The 20,526-nt window shown below is 39.0% G+C and overlaps 1 protein-coding gene across 4 annotated transcripts in view; it reads left to right on the forward strand.

Moving 5' to 3' along the window:
- TRAPPC9 (trafficking protein particle complex subunit 9) overlaps nt 1–20,526 on the forward strand; it is a 460,345-nt gene that overhangs the window by 155,642 nt on the left and 284,177 nt on the right. For all 4 annotated transcript variants that reach the window (XM_038173943.2, XM_038173949.2, XM_038173944.2 and 1 more), the window contains one exon: nt 8,996–9,106. In XM_038173943.2, coding sequence (XP_038029871.2) covers nt 8,996–9,106 — 111 coding nt within the window. The remainder of the gene's footprint in view (nt 1–8,995; nt 9,107–20,526) is intronic.

Genomic DNA, 20,526 nt, shown 5'->3' on the forward strand with positions numbered 1-20,526 from the left:
TTCATACCTGCAATGGCACATCGTTCAGTGTGCAAGGCTTTCAAGCTTTAACAAATGATCTCTGTACCATCCTGGAAGTACCACAGCATCTACGTTAAGTAGTTTTCAAGAAGATTCGGTGTATAGGCTGAAATGCTTAGTTTACATTTATTATTTACATGAATAGTCTCTTTCATTCATTGTCAAAATCTCCTTTGAGTATCCTATATACACTTTCACATGGACAACATGAAGGCTCTTTGGTTCACTGCTCTTACTTTACTGTAGTGCTTGGATGTGAAGCTGTGAACCTTCCAAAAAAGCCTGAAATACAACACGATGCTTTTATTTGAAACACCGCTGTTTGTGCGAGGTGTCCCCAGCTGTGGTTTGTGTAAGACACACTTCTCCTCCCCCCTGCCTTGTCAGTCTCTTCACAGGAATTTACTCTGCTTGGAAAATGCTTAATCCCCAAAATCTATAAAAATAGATCGAGGTCTTAATTCAAAGGGAGAGTCGCCGTGTTGCTCAGCTGTGCACGATTTCCCTAGTCATGTAGCAGCAGTGCTATATATAGCAGCCCTGCTCCAGCCAAATGCTGCAGCCCCTGCTGTCTGCATTCGCTTCATTCTTTGCCTGTCCGTCACACAGACCAGCATTTAAGGCAACTTTAAGTGATTTGCTGATTAGAGATGTGGTTAAAGACGTTATTGATTTTAATTCAGAATCCTCAAAGAGTTATTACTGTTTGGGGGCAAAATGCCTTCATGTTTAAATTTCTTTCAGAAATGTTTTATTGCAGGAGCTGTCAAATTGCCATTCAAAACTTTTTGTTGTTGCACAGGCACACACTGCCTTATCAGTTATGAATGCATTTTGTTTTTAGGTACTTGTGTTCTCGAATTTATGCTACTGGTTTTAGTGAGCAGTAATGCTTTTCCTTTACTCTTCCAAGGAGGCTCTTGTCAATCCTTCCCAGCGGTGATTCTCCGTCAGAAGTCAGCCACCGTTCAGCATTATGCTGTAAAGTGACAAAGAGTAGAAGTGTCATCTTCCAAACTGCTGGGGATGAACGTTTATTACTAGATAAAACAAAGTTTGTTATTTGATTGTTGAGCATCTCTGCCAATATCTGAGACTCGGCGACAGCAAATTATAAGTCAAATTTTGTACTTTTCCTTGCTTTTAAAAACTTGAACCAAGTTTCCTCTTGAGTTGCAGCTGAGGAATCATGGCTTAAATTCTTTTTGAGGCACTGAACTATTTTTGTTTAGTCATTATATGAGAAGCTGTGCTTTATAACTTACCTTCTCAGCTGTCATTTCAGAATGAGTTAGCATTGTTTTCATTTTCTGGATTCGATTTTTTTTTTCTTTTATTTGTATTTTTTGTTGTTACGTTACATTTTACCTCAATAAAAGTAAGAAACAATAGCTTAATAGCTGCTGGGCTTAAAATCAAAGTCAAATATAAAACTTTAAACATCGATTCTTCCCTTAGGCCTTCATTGGAAAAAAAAAATCAACAGGAAAAATGTTAATGAAATCACTTTTTTTTCCCCCAATGTAACATAAAGATTATGGTTTATGTAAAAGTCTTCCAAACTCGGTTGGTATTCCTTTTATTTAGTTGCTTGAGCAGATATGCATAGGAGATATCACTGGAACAGACTTCTTCTTTTGTTTATTTTTGCCTTTTTTACTGTCTGTAGCCATAATTATGTCTTCTGCTCATGCACGGATTTGTGCTTTAGAGGGAGAGGTTTCATTAACTGCACCTTCACTATATCTTGAGATGCATTTAGCTCTGACACAGCTCCTTTTAACCTCGACCTGGGCTAGTCCGTAGGGGCACCCCGGCTTAGCTTGGTGCAGCCCTCGATGTGCTGCAGTGTGCTGTTTGTTGCTTGCTTCTCCTGCAGACTCCAGCTCTCAGAAGGTGATGTTCTGTCTGTAAGTGGCCCTCTTTTGCTCCAAGGATTTTCCCTGACCGAGCTGCCTGCATCCAAAAAGACTGGTGGGATGGACGTGTGTTTGGAAATTATATACCTCTGGTTGTGTCACTTGTAATCCCTGATTCTGCGTGTTTGTCCTTGCCAGAAAACCCTGGTCTTGTCATGCATAATGAAGAAATGAGGTGTTGGAACTAGCCCTGAAATAGGGTAGGAGAATGAGTTAATACTGAAAGTTTTCCCAGTGTTTCCCACAGCTCACTGAAGCCTTGAAGGGCTTCAGGGATCAACTTGCTTGACACTATGTACCATAAAATGCTGGTAAATTTATATAATAATATTGTTTTCATGGCCTTGTGAATTGACTCCTTATCAGGTCTTAGCCTCAAAACTACGAGGGTGATTCCAGGCCTTTGAAGAGCTCAGCTACCAGCAGGTTGTCTCCTAGATCTCCATCGGAGCTGTGATGCTGATGGGTCAGAGTAAGGGAAACGTTCTGTTGGCTGGTTCATGTGAAACACCTCTTCATTTTCCCATCTTGATAGCTCCAAGAAAGCCTGCCACTGAAGCTTCTTCTAACTAGATTGTCTTGAACACTCCCTCAAAAATGTTATCTCGCAGTTTTGGTGGGCACTGAATGTCCTCCCCTACTGCCTCTGTCAAAAAAACACAGAGCTTGAAAAAAAATGCTAGAAAACACTGCTGATTTACTCCACGTGTTTGGTAAGAACTGAAATAAGGTATGCTCTGTGTGCTTTGTAGGGTGCTTTTTATTCTCTTTGCATCCCTTGCCATTGTGCCACCTATACAGAGGTGTTTAAAGAGGAGCCATCTACAAAAACTGGAAACTCTTTGCCTTGCTTATTGCACTTTGAATCTGTAGATGAAGTCAGTCCATAGTGCGACAGGGTTGCTGCAATTCCTTTTGGGACAAGTTAGGAAATCTGGTATGTAAGAATATCCTTACCTTTCAGTTCTACAAATTCACAATGATGAGCAAAGTGATTTTTTTTTTAATTTTCTTGAGGCAGCCAAGTTTTCTTCTCATCTCAAAACCACCTTACAGCATCAGCTGCAGATCTTTTTTGGCAAGAGCAGAGGCTTAGACTCTCTTCTTGTAATTGAGTCAGAGAAGGAAACAAAAAAAAAAAAAAGGAACTTCAGCAGGTCTGACACTGCTGCTGTCCAGAAGTGCCAGTACAGTTCAGCATTTGGGTCTTGATAAAATCAGATGTGGTTTTCAGAATTCGTTTCCATGGCTGCCCACGTTTTCAGTGCAATAAATGGCAACGCAGCCCCTTCAGCAGCCAGGCTGGGAGTGGAAATCCCGATCCTTATTCACAAAAGACAGAGGGGGAATGGCAAACAGCGTGGTTCCTTGGCCATGTTCCAACAAACATTTTGGTCGCGCAACAGAAAAGTTCTGTAGCATCTTCTGAAACACTTCTGGGTTTTTCTGTAGCTGAATTTTTAAAGTAAATGTTCACACTTGGCACATTTCGAATGAGAATCAGCTACCTGCTGACAGGCAGCTGCTTCTGGTCTCGTGTTTTCCAATATTTCATTGCTCAGATACCATCGATTCTTGAAGGGTGGAGAAAAACTTTTGGGTGGCTGCTTGAAGGGCAGTCGTTTTGGTTCATTGGGGCAGGATAAGACCTGGTTACAAGGAATAGATGTCTCCACAGTGTTAAACTCACTCTTTTGTTAATGAAAAATAATAACAATAAAAAGTGGATGAAAGAGAAACCAGACAAACTCGATTACAGCTGAAGGTCTCCTTTTGATCAATTAGGCTGAATAACCATTTGTAAAACCTGCCAAGGGATGGGTTTAGTAACTTTTTTTTTTAATGTTCTCAAGACTGGATGTCTTTGTAGAGTACATCCTTTCTTTATACATATACCATTGAGCTCGGCATAGATGTCCCTGAGTGAGAACCCAAGGCACACGGGAGGTCAGATCCAGTAGGTAAATCAGCTTGCTAACCCCAAACCCTGCTCATCGTGTGATGTTGTAGTGGGTTCAGGGGAAGGGGGCAAGGAGGAGCTTACACTTGGAGAGAATTGATTTTTTTTGAGATCAAAATGTTAAATATGCACGGTTTGGCACATGAAGACGTGCGAACATAAATCTGCAAGTATTTATAGATGTGCTGGGAATATTTAGCATAATCGCAAAGGTTTACAACCAGGAGAAGTCAGATGAGGACAATTTTTGGAAAATGTGGAAAAGGCCTTTTAACAGTGAGATGTGTAAAGTTCTGAATTAATCATCTGGAGCTAGCGTGGAATGCTTCATGTTCAAGGGAGGTAGTAAAAACCAAATGGAATTAAAGAAACCCTATTCAAAACACAATAGTAACAGCAGAGATGCTGTAGATAGTTGTTATGCTGTACTATATGAAGTGGTCACATTCATCAGTGGATTTTGGAGAACGGGGTTGACTTCTAGCGTGCTACAGCCTGTCATCATTTCCAAGAGCTTCTATTCACTTTCTGGTGTCTCGTTTTGAGCAGGGATGTTGGGCGTGCCTGGTTACAGAATTTTTTTTTTTATATGTTTTACAGAAAGCATAAAAGAAGCAAACCAAAGTCTAGGTGTGAAAACGCTCCTTGACGGGGAAACTGAGCTGAGTCAGGATGTGGATAACTTGCCAAACCCTCTCCGAGTGTTTCTTGTTGCAACTGACTTCAGAACAAAGCTCGAAACAGAGCTGCCATATGATTATTCACTGTAGTGAGCTGTCATTAGTGCGTGATAGCTGCATCTGGTTTTTAATTTTGAGTTAAATGTTACTGAAGTGCATCCTCTGATGTCATTTCAGAGTAGACTGCAATACCCCTGAAAGAAATTTCCAGATTACAGTATAATTTCCTCTTCTCTTAAGTTCCCACAGCCCCAGTTTTGTGATGATTTCTGTCATCAGAACAGACATTGGAAGGTTTTTAAAATACAGTTTGTCACTAACTTTTGTTTGCCTTATATCCTGGATTCTGTAATGGAGGATAACAGAAATTAATTTATGCAGTAAACCTCCAAGACAATGTAGAAATAACTCTTTTTGTCAATTAAAAAAAAAAAATCTTCTTTTTTAGTCTTTGAAATAAGTATTGACTTAATTTGGCATGTTACTCTGAGACCTTCAGATAATAAATCACCCAAGTGAAAACAAACCAGCCTTTGTAATTCTAGTTTTGGCATGCACAGCCTCCTGAGCTGCAGACTTTCATGTGAAATGTGAAAGAGAATCTTGAACCTGAAATTCGTGATAGATTTTTCTGAAGGAAACACAATAGACAAACAAGGAAGGTAATTGAAATGGAAAATGTTTTCATGATGTGATTTTTAGTATTTTTCCACTTAGGCTCTGAAACCATTTGTTTGACCCAGGCTTATTTCCTTTCCATTAGCAGTCCGAATGATAGATGGAAACAAAAGTAAAATCCTTTCAAGCACTGGTATTCTTTATCCTGGAGTCTATAGACAGTCCCGTCCAGCTTTAATTCAGCTTTGTTTAATTTGGGCTTTTAACATAATGCAATAATTTGTATATCATTCCGTTCAGAAAAGACACATGTTGTATTTGCAGTGTCTGGTTTTGCAGGAAAGGGAAGCTCTGTGCTCTTCTATGCTGTTTTCCTACATTTGGTATATTGTGCCCATAAGTATATGGAATAAACCAGAACTTGATGAAGGTTTAATTGGGTGTGTTAATATGGGATGATACTGTGCTACCTGTATAGATGTTTTGGAGGAAAAAAACAAGCAAAACCCACCAAAAGCACCCAAACCCACCAAATGACTTGTTGTAGATGTGTTTGACCCGAAATTTAAGAAGTAATTAGTCTCAGCAAAATGATCCAGAACGTCTAGAAAGACCGGGGAGCTACCAGTGACCCTTCAAGTTGTGTGACATCTTGCAAAGACGGTTCTCTCCCTTCTCGGGGAGGAAAGAAAGGTAACTCACCATTCTTACCTACATTTAGAGGTCTCAATGTAGTGGATTTTCTCCCAGTGACTCAGCCAGTACCTCCCTTCCCAATCCACTAACCTTTTAGCATAAACTGTTATATGGTGGTCCATGATGGTGGATAGCTTGGAAAATGAAGAAGAAATTGGGTAAGTGTAGAATAATCTTTCCCAGGTCCAGGAAACATGGCATATGACTCTTTTCTCAGCCAAAAATTTCACTAGGCTGCTATTGCCTGTAATTACATCATCTTATACCCACTTTTTTTTCTTTTGAGTGTTTAATTTTTTTATAAGCTTTCAGACTTTTCTTTAAAAAAATAAAAAATGGAGGCCATGGCTAATTTTCTCAATTGCCTTGAAATCCTTAAAACAATATGACATTTGAAATGTCTCCTGTACAGAGCTTAGTTAAAGCAACAGATTACTGACTTGATTTTTATGTAGTAGTTCAACAAATTCATGCTGAATTTCCTTTATCAAACTTGCATGAATACAATTTACTTCTAAAATCTCATTTACTGACACTGATACAGGTCCTTTAATTCCTGTCTTGCAGAGGACCGTTTTCTGTAAGTTCACCTGTAGTGAAAATTGATATAACGAATTAATTTGGCTTTCTTGCTAATTGTTTTTTTGAAACTTTCACCCAGATTGTAGCTCAACATCATCAGTTCTACACAGTCCTACTGATTGTGACATGGTTAAAAAAAATACATTTTTCATTTTTTTAACAAATTGCTTTTAACATCTTGTGTTTTTTTTTTTTTTCTTTTCACTTCATTATGCTATCACATCTTATTTTCCAGAGTTTATGCTTTGTCTTATTTCCAGTATTTGAAGCTTGCTCTTTCAATTATTATATTTTTGTAACCTTAAATAATAGGTGGTTTGGCACTGATACGTATTTACTCTGAACTTTTAATACTGTTTTCCTATGGTCTTAACGTAGCCTATAAACTCTTTATACCTGTATCTCATTCTTATTTTTCAAATTACCATAATTATTCTGTAACTCTGATTTTTATTTTATTTTTTTTAAGATTTCCCTGGAGAGTTAACTCAAAGCCAACAAGGACATTCCCCTACACACCCATTTTGTTTTGTGTTTGAAAAAGATGAAAAAAGCCTCACGATGATGAATAATTTTCCCTACATAATCTCAGAGTTCCCATTCAGAAATGTTAGTGTTAAGGGACAATGTCCTGTTCAGAAGGACTGATGGTTTTATAGATCTTTTACGCTTACAGCAATTGTTTTATTTCCAAAACTTCAGTTCTCCTGCCAAAAATACCGCACAGGGCTTGTCTGAGTGCAACTTCAGACAATTGTTTGATTTTTGCTGTGGGGTAAATAAAGAATTCCTTCTGCATTGAACTTTGGAAACCGACTCAACCCTGGCAGTCTCCTTTGCAGGTTTTATCTTAGCATCTCCTCGAGAGGCAGAAGTTTCCTGCGTCTTTACAGGTCTCGTCCCTCTCCCCCAGCTATGAGGTGTAAGCCAGGCTTCCTTTTCTCTCTTTTTCATGCCCGGCTGGTAACAGGTTAGCTACTGACTCGAATCCTGCCCTTCCAGTCATTTCTTTCTTGCGAGTTGTTAATTAAGTCGGGGAGTTGCTGCTGCAAGCTGTGGCTCCTTATCTGGTCCAAATTCTTGAGTTTTGATGTGTTTGCTTCAGGCACTCAGCCACCTTTGTGCATTCCTCTCTATATGCAGTATTCACTGGGGCTTTACCCCAAAAGAGTGAAAACCCTTAAAATACTAAAAAAGCACGGCACGGTACTGTCTGCTGGCAGCATTTGCTTGCAATTCAGTGCCTGACTGAATTCAGGGTGAGGGGGTTGGGGTTGTTCAGCGTGGAGAAGAGAAGGCCCCGGGGAGACCTTCCAGTGGCCTGCCAGTGCCTAAATGGGGCCTACAGGAGAGCTGGGGAGGGACTCTGTCAGGGGGTGTAGGGATAGGACAAGGGGGAATGGCTTTAACCTAAAAGATGATAGATATAAGCAGGAAATTTTTCACTCAGAGGGTGGTGAGGCCCTGGCACAGGCTGCCCAGAGAAGCTGTGGATGCCCCATCCCTGGAGGTGCTCAAGGCCAGGCTGGATGGGGCTTTGGGCACGCTGGGCTGGTGGGAGGTGTCCCTGACCATGGCAAGGGGTTGGAATTGGATGGGCTTTAAGGTCCCTTCCAACCCAAACCACTCTGTGATTCATGCAAATCGCAAATTAAAGCTGCTGATGGCTTTTATTTCTGACATTCAATACGAGTTCCTTTCCCCCACTTATTGATTCTGGTAGCAGTTGCATGGGTTGTGATGATCTGTAACCTTTGTACAATGGCTTTACTACTTTATTCTGTAATTCCCAATGGCGAGTCACCTAATTCTGTTATACATGCATTTAAACTTCAAAGCCATTTATAGCTAAAGCTAAATTGTAGTGATGCTTAAGGCTATGATATTTCCCTGTTGTTAAATAGCTTCTGAGGAAGTTTTGAATTTGAGTGGTCTGATAAAGCATTATTGGGGCTGTCTGGTTGTATCTGGCATTTTACTGTCTGGTTCTGTTCCTGATTTTTTTTTTGTTTCATGTGAATTATATTATAATCTTCATCCAGTGCTGCTGATTGTGTTTAGTTTCACAAGGAAGAAAAGTTTATAAATGAGAATAAAAATTTACAGTAAGAGTTTCTTTTCTGTATCTTTGTTGGTATTATTTCCTAGGTTTACCAGAAAAACGGTTGGTATATTCATAGTGAATGTTTCTAGGAAAATTTGGATTTGAAGGATGGTAGCTGGTGAATGTAAGAATTTCTGTTAAGCCTGCCTGTGTTTGCCTTTCCTACAAAAGGGACAAAGTTGTCTCTCTTGAAGTACTTGGTGTATGGGAGAGAGTGCTTCAGATGCCAAAAAAGAGTTATTTCTAGTAAAAGAGCTAGATACTCATATAGTTGGAGTAGGGTATAAAATATATATATATATGTGAATATATGTATATTTATATGCATCTAAATTTTTATGTATACATGCTTATTCTGATATATTCTGATATATAAGTTGCAATATTCCTTTTTTTTTTTTCCCTGTCTGAACAGCACCCGGCAGTGCCATCTCCTTCTAGACGTCTTCAATTCTACAGAGCACGAGTTGACCATTAGTGCTCGGAACAATGAAGATTTAATTCTGCATGCCGGGGAATGCCAGCGGTAAGTCCTTTCAGTATTAAAAGGGCCCTATTTGTAAAAATACCATGTATTTCTACCCTAATGATGGTATTTGGGGCCTGTTTTTCCTTTGAACATTGTAGAGCTGGCAAAAAATAAAACAATTAACAAATCAACTGAAAGGTATGCAACCATGAAAATCAAATACAGAATATATAACAGTACCAGCAATATCCTGACAAAGGGCAAAGTATGACAACTCAAAATATGGCTGAATTTTGTCAGTTTTTATTTATCAAGGAATGGGCAAAAATATCAGTAGCATGCAGTTCTTGTTACTTTATCTTGTTCAGAAAGAATTCATTCCTTTCTTTGTCAAAATAGAAGTTAAATACTCACCAAAATGTGAATATTTATTTTGTATCCTGTTTCCCATCATTTCTGTGGTTGGTAAACTGCTTGGAATTTGTTGCTCCCAATTTTTGGGATGATATATAACAAACATACATAGTGCTACAAATAAGGTTATAAAATTACTTTGCATCTCATTGAATGAATTACTTTATTTTTTTTTTCCTATAGGCTTAATAATTGAAGTTTAAATACCCTTAAATTTGTATATTGTAATGCACATAAACCTGTTCCATAAGTCTTTTGAAACAGCCATTTATCAATGTGGTTTTTGCAGCTCTTTCTTGCAAGGATGGTGAGTTTAATCTTAATGCAAGATATTTTACCATTTTATTCTTGCTTAGAAGTTGCACCAAGTTTTCTGTCACTTCTAAACTCATTTGTTATCTATTTCTTGAATGATAAGCACAATTGTTACTATGTGTTTGTAGCTGTGTATATAACTCCTGTCTTAGAGGGTTAATTTTTTGGGGATGGATCTGCTACGGTAACTTAGGTGGAACATACACCGAGCCTTAAAATTAGCAAACTCTTTCTAGCAAACGACTTTTATTAATCGTGAAAAAAAAAAATAGGGAAAAAAAAAGTAATTTTCCCCTTTTTTTAGAGCAATGATTCAAGATTGGACATGGTGCTTAGGGACATGGATTAGTTGGTGACGTTGGTAGTAGGGTGATGGTTGGACCAGATAATCTTGGAGGTTTTTTCCAACCTTAATGATTCTGTGTTTCACAGGTGTTTGCTTTTGAACCAAGTGCTTTCAGTCCAGATGCACAATGTTTTTCAACAAGCCCTACTCTTAAATTCTCTTTTTATCAGTTTTTCCCAGCTGACATCGATTTTTTGTTAATATTTGAGTAGTATTTGAAGTGAGGCCATTCAGACAAGTCCAGTTGTTTTTCCCCTTGCTTGTACCTTCTTGATATCTTCCTCATTCCTAATGCTTTCCCCATTCCACTTTTATTTAAATTGTAGTTTTTTCTCCAGCTCTTACTTTGGTCACTCACGGTTCCTTTTGTAATTTACCATCCCTCCATTCATCACCATCATTTTGAAATCTCCTGTCCTGACAAAGTGTAGATAGCAGGAAATTGTTTTCTTCGTTCCTGTTCTCATTGCTCGAGCCTTTCATATTTGCTGCCAACAAACATACAAAGAAGGATAATGCTGCATCCTGCTCACTGCTCACCTCTTTGCTTCCCCCTTTGTATGTTTAGAAAGTAAAATAACTCGGAAGCCTTTGTTGTGTTGTTTCTGCTTTCTGTATTATGGAGCAGTCACTGTAGGATGTAAGATGTGCACTCCTGTGCCTAGTGGGAAGGAATTTGCAGGGAATTCTCTTACATTTGCTATTGGAAAGTTCAGCTTTCTCGACCAGTGGAGCCTCCCAGCTGCAAAGCTGTTTCTTCAAGTAGTCGACTGTACATCATTGATGGAGATTTGCTGTAAATTAGAAATGTTTTCAGTGTAATCAGCAGTCAAACTGAACTTGTTTATCACGGTGATGCGGCATCCAGAAATGAAACCAAAAGAATCTAGCAGGCAGCTCTGGGAGGGAATTGTATCAGGTACGTTCACAAAAAAAGTGTTGCTGGTAGCAGTGATTTTAATTTATTGAAAACCTTAGGTATGGTAATTATTGTGTTTCTTACTTGATTATCAAACCATTAAAATGAAATTTCACGACAACCCTCATTTATGCGTAAATCACTTCATAATTTATGGTAATAGATGTTATCTCGTTATGTGCCCCAGGATATCTCATTTTGTGCAGCATCCCCTGCATTACCTTTGCATTTCCATTCTGTGCACAGTATGTCTGGCAGTCCGGAATGGCAAATATCATCAGCAGCGCGAGATTCATCAAGGTGATGCTCTGAGTTAGATGAATACTCTCACATATCTTTGTGGTGGGACACAACGGAGGTTTGAGAGACTTTTATGTAGATGCGACTCCACAGCTGGAGGCCAGAGGTACAACACATTTAGGTGTTGGAGGTTTTGGATGGCTTTGGCCTTGGTGTGAGGACCGTGAGTATTAAGGCTTGAACTGCAGGGGAATAGGGCTGGGTGAGGAGGTGAGAAGTGAAGAACAAACAGCACCTGGGTAAGAACAGGCTGGGAAAAAAGGGACAAAGACTGCCAGTCACGGAGGAGCTGTAAAGGATCAGGAATGAAATCCAAAAGTTTTTGAGAGCTGTGTTTCCTTCTGAATAGAAGTACCTCTTGAAGCTGGATAGATGTATCGCTGCTACAGGCCATCATAAATGCGGGCATCCTTGTATTGGTCATTCAAGTAGCAGAGAAATACTACAGCAACAAAGCTAATAATCAGAAATTAAGAATCACAAGCCAGGCTCCTTTCTGGGTAGCCAATTCACGCCCTTTAGCAGGGCTGGAGGGCTAAATGAGTGAGCTTTTGGGTAAATATTCACTAAAGTTGAGCAGGACTTTTCTCAGTTTTGATAAGTGAACTTCTGTATGTATTGACTCAGCTATTTTCATTTTTTTTTGTTGTTAAATTCTATTGACAATCAGAAAACAAAAGATTTTTATTTTGATTCCCATCATCATACAGGTTTTCGTCTGTGAAAAATACGGCTATGTACAAAATTCTTTGTGTGCATACTTACTGAGCATTGGCCATTGACTACTGCTTAGTTAAATACATCGGTTAATCGAGCTGTGAAGTCTGGGAATATCTGATTAGAGCTAGTTCGCTAAATGTGGAGTTTGCAGAAGAGGCATTACTCTGGAAGCTGGTTATCAGACTGGTGTTAAATACTTGCTGTTTTTTTTAGAACTGTTTGTAATAAACATGTACTGAGTTATCAATGTTTCAGTGAAGCTTTCAGTTGAATGGAAGTGTTGTATATTGCTTTTTTGGTAGAGTTACTTAGGAATGCACAGGTGCATTGGAAACATTTGGAAATAAGTCCTCTTCCAAAGGGTAGGAGAAGTTAAAAATTCTTACCTTTTCTAACCCATCAGTAAGTTCCCTTAATAAATGTATTGTCTATGTGTAAGTAAATCCTGCTTGTTATTGCTCACAGCTGCTAAGTCAATGTTTAATTTGTGCTTTTGATCGTGACAGGGCATGTTGTCTGTATGAGAGATTAATTATGTCTTCCTTATGTCGCTGTTATAGTTTGTTTTTTTTAAGGACAAAGCCACTATGATTAAGGCCTTGCTGTCATCAACTTCACAGCAGTTTCCCCAGCTCTTCGCATTAAAAACATGACAAGCTGGAAGTTTTTGAGGATGCTTCAAGCTGATTTTAAAAAATACCAAAGGTTGTAATAACCCAAACATAAAAAAATCACCTCCTGTTTTCAGGGTAATAGTGTTTGTTTCCTTGACAGTTGTTAAGTACATAGCTCAGATGCTTAAAGTTTGCCATTTTTATTTTATTTATTTATTTATTTTATTTTATTTTATTTATTTATTTTTACTAATAGCAAAGAAATATTACTTTGGGTAGGGAAGGATGATGTGTCTAGCACTGCTCAGATCAATATCATGGTCCACTTTTAATGTTTATTTCATAGCACTTATCAAAAACTGGAGACTTTACTTAAAAGATATGCAAAAATGATAGGCTGGCAAGTCATAATAATAAAGAAATAAAAAGAAATAAAGGGAATGATCAAGAGAAACTTAAATTTGGATTGCTTTGTGGTTAAAGCACTGAAGAAATCCCTTCTGTGAAAGGAACCTGCTTCTCTGGTAAGGTGTGAGGGGATGGTGGGTGATATCACACGATGATTGTGGGTCCTCCATGGGAGTGTGCTGCAAAAAAAACAACAAATGTGATCAGGGAATATGACCAGCAAATGGAAACATGGAACAGTAGTTGAGAATTACAACATTTCTGGCCACATGAATATAAGAAAGACGAGATCACATGGTAGAAGATACAGACAACTGGTCAAAGTGATGTAGACCTAGAATTCGGTTTGATAAGAGCAGTAAAAGTTAAAAGGGTTTATTAATGTGTTCTGTCAAGCTGGAGACAAAGACGGGCTGGGCTCTCTTTTAAATGTCAAGGGAGGTGAGAACACCAGGAAAAACTTGGCTTTGAGCTATCTATGAATAAAGCTAGAAACGAAGAGACTTCCAAGCCTCAGACATCAGATCATCAAGCAGTTTTCCTTGCTGAGAAGCAAGAGGCAAAGGACCTGGCTTTGTCGAAGGTGTCCTCAGCTGAATGGCTAAAGACCTGCCTGCAATTGCTGCACCTTCCAACAGGAAGACCTTTTTAAGTGCTGTGTCCCTGCAATTGTCGATGAGAAAACATCGACATCTCTTTCTTAGGATCAACATTTGAATTTAGCATTTCTGTGTCTGTCAAAACTGCGATAACTTGGAGCACAGATAAACCCCTCTTGCCTAGTTGTTACGGAGAGAGCAACCTTTAGGTAGTCTTTCCTGTATTTGTCTACTCCAAGGCTGTTTTCTTCCTTCAGCCTCATCTGAAAACCTTGGTGTATTGACTTCAGCACCTGGAGGGTGCTGTGCTGGGTAGGCAGCTGTTTCGGTGGTGTGTGACTCCTCGTAAGGTCTTTTTGCTATTCCCACTTTCTCAAAAGTAGGTGTAAGCGATTTGACTGCTTTTCTAAGTCAGCGGCAAACCAGCTGGATCTAGCCTGCATGGCAGTTTTTCTGACATCTTTGAACATTGACTTGACCTTAACAGACCAAATTTGCACCGTTCCTAATATTTTGTGTACTCAGCTAGGGGAACAGGAGGTTTGTGAGTGTAGGCCAAGTTTGTCTCTGACAGGATTTATTAAGTTTAATAAGATATAACATAAACATGGTTAGATAGGTTGGCCTCTATACAAAATAACACTTAGGTATTGTATGAGTTTTTTATCCTAGTTTTAGATGATCTGTAAATTACTCCAAATCTGATAGTTATCTTTATTTCTGCCTTAAATCTTAACTAGAGCACTGGCAGTAGGAAACGAGGGTTCAAAAAAATCTCTCTTGAAAAAAACAATTGATTTCAGAATTCAGATTTGGATTTTTATTTATTTATTGGTAAAGGAGCTTTTTTGTAGGAGAAGCCAGGGTTCTTCCTGTCTTCGTTTCATCAATACTTGGGAAAAAACATTCATTTACTGAAGTTTGTGGATGCTGGACACTTACAGAGGGAAACAGAATTTGGTCCTTAGTAACTAGCAGTCTAAGTGGAGGCATCCAACAAAGTACATGTATATTAAGAAAAAGAGTGAAGTGCTAGTACTTCTTCATTTATTTTTCATTTTTTGCGCAAGATACGTGGGGAGAAGAGGGAAGAATGTAAGAAAATTCATAAATACTTTTTTTTGGTAGATAAGAATGGATCAAAAAGCTAAACAGGAAAAAAAATACTGCTTCCTGTAAATCAAATTGTGCTTGCTCTTAATTCACACATATTGGTGCCTATAGGTTTGTACTGTGGTTTTAGAAAGACCGTGTTTCAGCACTGAGGGATGATGGAAAAACGTGGCATTGAAGCCTGACCATTATGAGCCTTTCACTAGAAATTAGTGAAATTAATCTCATTAAATGAAAAACAGCAATATCCACGGGAAGAAATGAATCCACAGAAAAAAAAATTGGGTTGTCTATTCTTGTTTTTTAGTGGATTTCCTACTTGAAGGAGAAGGGTCAATAGTGTTAACAAACATGTTTTTTCTACCAAAGCTTGTCGCTAATTCTGTGAGACAGAAAGTTAATCAAAATTTCTGTTTTGTCCTGAACCTGCTTCGTAGTGAGCACAACTGAGATAGGTCCTTGCTGTCTCTCACCCTATAGTTCCGTGTTGTCACATGTCAAATTTTAATGCACTATTACAGCGAACTCCAAGTTAGAAACCAAGGTGTGAAAGAAATGATGATAGACAACCATTAAGTAAAAAGAGATGCCATCTGGACGAGCCCTACTGGGTAGGGAGGTACATATCTGCAGCTCTACTCATGTAGTTGCCACAACCCCAAATCCTGTCAGACTTCCCTTATGGAGCACGCTCAAGGTAGGCTGCAAACGTTGCTGTTGAAGAGATTATTTCTTGATTCCTTCCAACCTAGTTGAACGCAATGCTACCTAACCTATGATGGCCAAAGGAAACTGCCTGGATCAGAGCGGGTTTGTAAAAAAAAAAAAAATATTTCTTGTATGCTGTTGGGCTGCAGATGTGGATCTTTGGGGCCGACTTCCAGGCTAGCTGTGCTTTGAATGAAGGTTTGAACCTTACGGCCTCCATTGGTCCCTTCCAACCTAAAATATTCTTTGATTTGCAAATCTAGCTGCTCATTGGAAACTTGCTCATTCTTCCCAAAGCCAACAGAGTTTTGTTGTTCCCGCCAGGCAGGTGCCCATATGACTTGGTTCCTCTATCACTTTCTCTTGTCCTCTAAGACTTTGTCTTACCAACATTTGGCCTATTCTGTCATTATTATTATTGCTTCCAGACGATTAATCCCTTTCCTTACCCTTTCTTCCTTTATTTTTCATCTGGAACAGAAGGCATAGTGCCAGTTTACGTTTAAAGCTCTTGGCCTCCAGACCCATATTACTTTAAGTAGTCTGTTATTGAAAGTAGCGTGCATTTACCTGGTCCTTCTTTGTATGTTTGATTACTTCTTATTTTATTTGGAGACTTGGAAATACGGAGGGAAGGGTATCTTGAAGTAGAACGTTTTTAGGCTGTAGGTTCAAACTGTGAAGGGAACTTAATAGATTTTGTCCATTTCCTAATTAACCATCACCTCTGTTTTTAGGGGAAAAAAACTACCAACACATTTCAGGACATTTTTCTTCTTTCTGCCAGTAGAAGAGTGAACATTTGGGTGCAGGTACAGCTCTAGGTCACACCTAGCTCTAGGTCACACCGATATCTCTAGTTAAATAGATGAATTCAGCCTATAGCACTGCCTGTATTTAGGAGCACTTGCTATGTTTTGCGGTGGTGGTGACATGGTGACTGCGTTAATGGGATGAAAGAAGATTGTCTTGAATGACTGCCAGTTAGGCTGGTTTAACAGCCAAAGGATTTATTAAAGTTGCACTTCAGTGTTGCACTGATTTGGCTTTCTGCCTGCTCTCTGATCTTCTGCAAAAGATCACGATGGCGCGGCATCGGCTTCCTGAAGTTGGAAATGAAAATACCCGATTCCTATTAATTTATTTTAGATGATCAAAAGCGTAATTAAAATAGCTGTTTTATGAGTCTTTCCTTCAAAGAGAAAAGTCAATCAGAATTAGTGCCTCGGAAGTTTGAATTTATTCTTCAGTCTTGACATCCATTTCCTTCTTCTTTCATTATCTGGAGCCACAAGCTAAAACAACAACAATCTGAAGAAGTCTGAAAGATGCTGTGTAAATGCTCTGGTGTATAAAGCCTATTTTTTTTTTTACGATGTTTCCATTTTGTTGTCGTAGAGGTGTTTTCAGAACTTTGAAACTGAGTCTTTATTTTCTTTTGAAAATCCTTTTAATGCAATTTTTACCCTTCAGAAAGTTAGACCAATCCTTCCTCACCCCACTGAAAAATACCCAGTGCTTTAGGAATGATGGCCAAAATAAGAACACGCAAGACAAAGTAGCTGTCATGTTGTATCACGATATTCGCTTATGCTGATACCTCCGTAAGTGAATTTGATTAAATAACAGTAACAAAACCTGATTTCTTGGCTGAGAGTTTCAAATGCATTCATTTTAGGTACCGTCAGCTTCAGTATTAATCTGTCTGCACGATTGCTGTCCCTGGCAGTCACTGGAGAAGCAACGTGAAACCTCGGCAGGCAGCGGCATGGTGTGAAGCCCAATATCTTCCCTTATTTTTGTTCATTTAGTCTCTCCCCTCCAGCCACCCTTTCGGTGGCTGGGTCTTCCCAAGGGAGATGTCCCTCTTGGTGGCTCGGTACACTCTTAAGTCAACAACGTGGCCCTCAAAGCGCATTTGCTCAGTTTTGGAAAATGCCTACTGCTTCTAATTTGTTTCCTTACAGTTGGAAAGAGCAGTAAAAATGAAGAATTCCACTCTAGCTTTGATTTTTAAAGAAAAATAGTCAGTCCTCAAATGAAATCACTGGAGTGGTTTAATTGTCTGTCCCTCAGAAGGAGCGTTACTGAAGGTAGAGTAACCCTAAATCAGAATCCCGTGGTGCTGTCATCTCTGTCCAGTGCTGTAGGTGTGTTTGAAGCCTTCATATCTGCACGTTGAAAATTACTCCTTGTCTTATACAGTGCTTTTGGGCTATGAAAGATGCCAACATTTTGGAAACACTCCAGGTTTGACATGTTGAGTCGTGAGTACGTACCCTCAGGGAACTTGTAAAGAAGGTTAATTACAGGTTTCTTCCCATTTTTTTTTTCTGTGTACATCTGCAGTGGATAAGTGCTGAATTAGAAAAGAGTAAACATGTTTTTAAGCAAGGAAGTTTTAGCTCATAAATCCATTTCAGTTCTGTTAAGGCATTAACAAGCTTGTGGGTAAGGCTGACCTAATTAATGTACCTGTTGGCATGTGACAATGTTCCTCACCAAAGGCTGATAGAGAATCAGAGCTGCTGTGGGGTAAGAAATGAGAGTTATTACTTGGTTAAGAAAAAGGTGACAGAGGAGTGAATAATCATTTTGTTAATTGTAGGAGTAAAGCCATCGATGGAGTCCTTTTGGGATCCGTGCTGGGCCCTGTGCTGCTCGGCCTTCCTGGAAACTGAGTGGGAAAAGGAGCGAGCAGGGGGCTGGGAAGTGCCCTGTGAGTAAATCAGGGGCTGTAGAGTGGGAAGCCAGCTGCAAGGAATTACAGAAGGACGAGGTGATCAAATAGCAGACAAAACTCAGAGGTAATAAATCCAAAGCAATGAACAGGGTGGAAGAAGAATCCAACCTTTAAATAGTGAATAGCTTCAAATAGCCCAGATGAGCTCTGGGCTGTCTTTTACCTCTCAGGAGCTGGATGTGGATTTTCATACATGTATGTACATCTACAAAAACCTCTGCTCAGCATTCAATAGGAGTCGAATACAAGCCAACCATCCTTTTAAATAGACATTTTAAAAATCAGCACGTGGTAGGATGTTTTCACTTCTCTGGGAAATTATTTCCCCCTGAAATTATGCTTTTTAAATCCAGAATGCCTTCGTGTTGCACATTAATATTCTGTCACCATTTGGAATAGAAATTTTTCTTGGGGGTTCCTTTCTTTTAGTTTATAATCCTGCCAGTTTTAAGAAGCATTATCACATCATCATATTAAAGTATAGAAGCAGCTTCGTTTCATACTTTGGAAAGATTAAACTTTCTAAAATTCATAATTCTTTCCGAAAATTGAATTTTACTCTAGGCCAGTTGTTCTTAATTTGAAAATAAACATGGGTGAAAGCATTCATTGCATCTGTAATTTGACCTTGTTTTCTACACATCCTGCAATATTGTACCGTATTCTGAGACTATGTGGTGATGATTGTCTTGAATTTGTTTTCCTTGTTACGTTAATCCTCTAACATGCTTCTGAGATTTAGAAATACAAACCTTTAATATACCTAAATGTTGGGTTTATAAAATAGGCACGTCCAGTTAAAGAGTTTCAACTAACTATTCATGCTTTTGTTTATCAATACCTCTTTCTATAGTCTTTTCTTTATTCTAACATTTAATACCTCTATTCTAACATTTAATACCTCTTTCTTTCTGTTCTACTGATACCTCTTAATACTTGCTGTTTAACGCTGTTAATAATTAGTGAATTAAAATGGGTGGAAATTGCTCTGTATAAGTATTGCTCTGTATAAGTACATTAAAGGAGGCTGTAGAGAGGTGGGGGTTGGCCTGTTCTCCCATGTGCCTGGTGACAGGACGAGGGGGAATGGGCTAAAGTTACGCCAGGGGAGTTTTAGGTTAGATGTTAGGAAGAATTTCTTTACTGAAAGGGTTGTGAGGCACTGGAACGGGCTGCCCAGGGAGGTGGTGGAGTCACCATCCCTGGAAGTCTTCAAAAGACGTTTAGATGTAGAGCTTAGGGATATGGTTTAGTGGGGACTGTTAGTGTTAGGTTAGAGGTTGGACTTGATGATCTTGAGGTCTCTTCCAACCTAGAAATTCTGTGATTCTGTGAAATTACACAGTCCCATGCTTATCTGAGGTTGCTGAGTATATCCATGTGGATTAACCTGGTCGTTTCTTGGGTTGGGACCTTCATCATCCACACAGCAGAGCAGCACATCTGAGAAAGCTCACTGAAGTTAACGTAACAAGTTCTTTGCCAGACAGCATGGTAGAAAGAGCACAGAGAAGTGTCGCTGCTATTAGACTTGAGAAAAAAAAATAAAGCAAGCTGGCACACATCAGAAATGTAAGAGGAAAAGCAGTGGACAGGCAGGAACAGCAACCTTTAACAGTTTTTGAATCAGTTGAAAGTATTACAAGTCACATGGCAAAGCTAAAAATTGCAGTTTGGATAAATTCGGGTATGTCTTGAAACTAGCTACACCTGGTATAACAGCAGAGTTTGACCAGTGGTTTAGTTTGGCTGCATGCCACAATTAAAATACAATTAAAATCATTTTTCCTCTGTGTAAGTCTTCAGGAACTAATTTGGTTTTGGAAAGAATCTACCAAGTCATCATTTGTAACAAGAATTTTTTTTTCTCTCTAAATTGTTTCAACTTACAGCTTACCAGGTCATCTGTATTTTTTTCCAAAATGTTTATTCTTTGTCTGTTGTTTTTTCATTTCCAATTGCAGTGTAACTCCACAGAGCACATGGCAGAATAATAATTATGCTAACAGTTGCTGTGAAGCACGTGTTATAAAATCCTGGCCATGGATGCATCTCAGCTAAAATCTTTCCCTTTGATTAATGAGGCCCCAGCATCTCAGCTGATCGCCAAAGTTTCCTTCCAGGTTTACCTCTGTTGTCAGCCTTATCTTTTATATCAAAAAGGTGTTAATGAGTTGTACATCTCCCAGTGAGCTGGCAGAGCTTTAGCAGCTTCAAGGAGGTCTAACACCTGCTAATGCCAGTGTAAAAGCTTGGCAGGGCCACATTTAACCTACTT

This window comes from Anas platyrhynchos, chromosome 2 (genome assembly GCF_047663525.1).
Source record: "Anas platyrhynchos isolate ZD024472 breed Pekin duck chromosome 2, IASCAAS_PekinDuck_T2T, whole genome shotgun sequence".
NCBI lineage: Eukaryota > Metazoa > Chordata > Aves > Anseriformes > Anatidae > Anas > Anas platyrhynchos.